This window comes from Dendropsophus ebraccatus, chromosome 3, assembly GCF_027789765.1.
Source record: "Dendropsophus ebraccatus isolate aDenEbr1 chromosome 3, aDenEbr1.pat, whole genome shotgun sequence".
In the NCBI taxonomy this organism is placed as follows: Eukaryota; Metazoa; Chordata; class Amphibia; order Anura; family Hylidae; genus Dendropsophus; species Dendropsophus ebraccatus.
Window position 1 is genome coordinate 104,987,936 of NC_091456.1, and position 4,137 is coordinate 104,992,072.

The window sequence follows — 4,137 nt, forward strand, 5'->3', positions numbered from 1 at the left end:
CAGCCTTATCATGTATCACCAAGCTCAGAAATAGCATTATGTTGCCACTAAATAAAAATTAAATTCCAATTGTTTATGTATTTCTCCATTATAAAACATTAACATATATGTAAGCTAAAATAATTTACAAAAATCAAGGCCCTAAACAGCTATGTAGATGTGAGGGGTTATGAGCAGGCTTTAAATCTAACAGTGTATCTGATTTTACATCTGCATCAATACTAACATTGGGAAGAATCAAATAAACTGTATCTGTCCTGTGCAAAACTTTCATTGTATGTACACTTTTTAAAGATAGCTTCTTTAACTGTTCTATTGGGTAGAGAAGAACAGCTAAGCCTTGAATAAACTTTCAATACACCACATACATCTATAAATATCTATGACGTTCTTTCTGCTGAGGTGAGCTCTTTAATACAAAAATAAACCATCATATGACATTAGTTCTCTTGCTCATTGGTGGAAGTTAACAGCACCCCATGGGTTAACAAATTACCTCAGCCCATACTGCCTTTCGCTGTTTGCAGAATACAGAAAGTTACCCTGACAACTATGCAAATCAAGGAATCACAGAACATCATAGAGAACCAATCTCAGCACACAAAAGTGTCATCATGTGTTAGGAAAAGCATATAAGAGAAAGGCAGTGGCATTGCTCAGGACAGCATAAGAGTGCAGAAAAGGAAGTGGGCAGAGAATACATTTCCAACCACAAAGAACTGAGAACTAGCAGTAAGACTTACAGAAAAGAACGTACTTACAGTGCCATCAGTCAAAGGCAAGGACCACCGAGGATTCCAAGCTAAGGGAATACTGTGAATTGATCATTTAGTTTGAAAGAAAAATTTGCCTCGCTATCCCTCATGGACACAAGTGACCCGTGTAAAGAATACCTGAAACCTCATGCATTGCTGGACATCTTCTTTATGCTTTCTAACAAGGAAATATTAGCCCTAATTTGTTTCACATTGTGCCAGTGGATATGGGAATGTCTTTTTACCATGATGATTTATTAAATGTGTATCCAGTTTCCTTTCCACATTCTTCTACTGCAAACAAGATGATGAACAAGGAGATGAATATAAACATAGGTGAAGAAATGCTGTCACATATAAAGCCTCACCATCTTGAGGGAAATGGACTAATAAACTCTACTGACATGGACCTTATGAACCTGGCCTCACTTGATCTTGAGAGACTTATCCAGTCAAACGGTGTGGCCACTACAAGTCCTACAGGTAGTTATTGTCTGTACCCCAAGATACCTATTGTGGAGCAGGAATTTTCTCATGGATTTGGGATTTCACTTGAGGACCTACATAAACAAACTCACCTAAACAACAATATGAAAATTAGCTCTGGGTCTACTGGTGACACCATTCATTCATCTGAACCATCACATACCTCTGTTTTTGTCACTCTTAACAATTATGTTAATGAAGAAGTGGGCACTACAACAAACTACAATGGAGATCCTGTCTCTTACCCTCCTTTTCCAACCAACATCAAACTTCAGAGCAATTATCCTACACATGCACTGCATGCAGTAAAAGATGAATCTCAAATAGTCCCAGAGGTGACTAGTCTTGGAGACAGCCCTCCATTATCACCTATAAACATGGACAATCAGGAGAGAATCAAGGCAGAAAGAAAGAAACTCAGAAACAGAATAGCAGCTTCCAGATGCAGAAAAAGAAAACTTGAACGGATTTCAAGGTTAGAAGAAAAAGTTAGGAACCTTAAAACACAGAATATGGATCTAGCTTCCACTGCTAGTGTACTAAGAAAGCAGGTGGCACAACTTAAACAGAAGGTGATGAGCCATGTCAACAGTGGCTGCCACCTTTTGCCATACCATGTCTAAGCATACTAAAGTCTACAAGGTGAGGCTGAAATTCCTTTTTATCTTGACTGTATTACAGGATGCACAGGACAATCCATAAATATTAAATGACAGTGATTTATTATTATTACATATACACAAACCTATTTGTGGGAACATTGTATCATATTTGGTTATGATTACCTTGCTGTTTTTGCTGATAAGAATAAACAAAATGCTCAGAATATAAATATTGCAAAAAAAAAAAAAAAAAGTTAACTAGATCCTTATCCCAAACTGGTATTATGAAGTCAGCATGCTGTATTCTACTGTATTCTGCACAGCTCTAGGTAAGGTGCATTGTTTTACCTTAGTGTATAAGTTATGCTAAATGCCCCCAAACAAGTGAAATGACAGGCATTGTTTCTAGAGTTTTAGCAGAGGCATTATATCACTTGTGGTATTCTAACATAAATGTATGGCATTCTGAAGCAGGTGTGATCAAAGTAACTTATGGTATTCTAACATAAATGCATGGCATTCTGAAGCAGGTATGATCAAAGTAAGGCTATGTTCACACATAGTATTTCTGTCAGTTTTTTGGTCAGTATATTTTCAACCAAAATCAGGAGTGGAACTAATTATAATGAAACGATTTGCACAGCTTCTGTGTTTTCACTCCTGGTTTTGGTTTAAAAAAGACTGACAGAAATACTATGTTTAAACATAGCTTCAATCTAATTTTCTAACAAATGTAAATAAAGATGCTGCAAAGACTGGGTTCACATCAGCTTTTTTTTCTATAGTTTTACTCCATTATATGAGTAAAACAATGAAAATAATGGTAGTACTGGAAATCCTGAATGCTGGACACCATCCAGACAACTTCTTTTAGAACAGAGTGGTGGTAAATAACCTAGACAAGGAGCTATCAACAATAGGAGGAAAAGAGGCACATTCGCTAAATTAATTAATATATAAAAATATTTAATTTGACAAGCAAAAGATTGTTGGGGGGTCTGACCTCCGTACCTCCCTGACAATCTCCATATCGTCCCCTGGCTCCTTTGTTTTGAATAGAGCCGCAAGCTCGTGTACACTACCGTATTAAAACTCGTACGGCCTATACAGGCCTATAATTTGTACGGGCATATAATTTGACAACCGAAGTCTATGGTGCTGTAGTATGCCTCTGATCTTATACAGAGGAATTCAGAGGTGTTATCTGAACTAGATCCCCTTTTTGTTATACTGATGTAAATGCCTGACCTAGGACAAAAATATGATGTGATCATACCCTAATAACCACTCATCTAGGGCAGGGGATTTAAAAGGGTTATCCAGCGCCAGTGGCGTAGCTACCATAGAGGCAGGGTAGGCCGTTGTTATGGGGCCCTGCAGGAGGGGGGCCTGGGGAAGAACACAAGAGCCTCCTGTGTCCTTCTGCTTAACCCCTTATGTACTGCAATGTATAAGTGACCCAATGTTTGCTTACATGCTGCAACACAAAAAAGGGTTAACAGGCAGATGACAAAAAAACTTTGCTTCCCTGCACTGATAACCCCTGATCTCTGTTCTCGCTGCCTGCTGCAGTGTGCAGAGGTCAGGAGTTATCAGTGCACCAGCAGTAGAGCAAAGATTTCCTTGTCTTTTGAACATTGGGTCACTTACACACATAAGTGGTTAAGCAGAAGGTAGTCTGCTTCTGCACTTATGTATATATCCATAGGTGCTCCTAATGGGCCCTTATATAGCTAGACTGACAGAGCAAGCGGCCATTGGCTTTCTGCTCTGCCTGTCAATTTTGTGGCTGCAGGCAGGATTCTGCCTCTGGCCACATCACAGAACATATATATATATATATATATATATATATATATATATATATATATAAAATTATATATATATATATGTTGTGCGTAGGGGAGGGTGGGGCCCTTGCACTTTTTTGCTATGGGGTCCCGTGAATCCTAGCTGTGCCCCTGTCCAGTGCTGCAAAAACATGCCCACTTTCTTCCAGAGACAGCCCCACTCTTGTCTCCAGCTTGGGTGGGGTTTTGCTGCTCAGTTCCATTGAAGTGAATGGAGCTTAATTGCAAACCACACCTGAATTGGAGACAAGAGTCGTGTTGTCTCTGAAAGAAAGTGGACATGTTTTTGTAGCACTGGGTAACCCCTTTAATCCATGATAATCTATTAACACCTCTAAAAAAGTTCTATCTTTGAACTATGTGACCCATTTATTCCCAGAAAGTTTGGCTGTGTGGTTATATTTTAATTATCAAGCTCAGGCTTCTTTTTAAACAAATTGTAAA

The 4,137-nt window shown here is 38.6% G+C and overlaps 1 protein-coding gene across 1 annotated transcript; it reads left to right on the forward strand.

The window, feature by feature from the left end:
- Window positions 1–624: 624 nt before the first annotated feature.
- LOC138787260 (transcription factor JunD-like) lies at window positions 625–3,751 on the forward strand. Its single transcript, XM_069964475.1, has one exon. It carries the CDS (start codon window positions 983–985, stop codon window positions 1,862–1,864), a length of 882 nt encoding a protein of 293 aa, XP_069820576.1. The 5' UTR covers window positions 625–982; the 3' UTR covers window positions 1,865–3,751.
- The last annotated feature ends 386 nt before the right edge of the window (window positions 3,752–4,137 follow it).

Bases quoted from the DNA above. Each gene is read 5' to 3' on its own strand.
- LOC138787260 (XM_069964475.1), top strand. From the start codon at position 983: ATGGGAATGTCTTTTTACCATGATGATTTATTAAATGTGTATCCAGTT.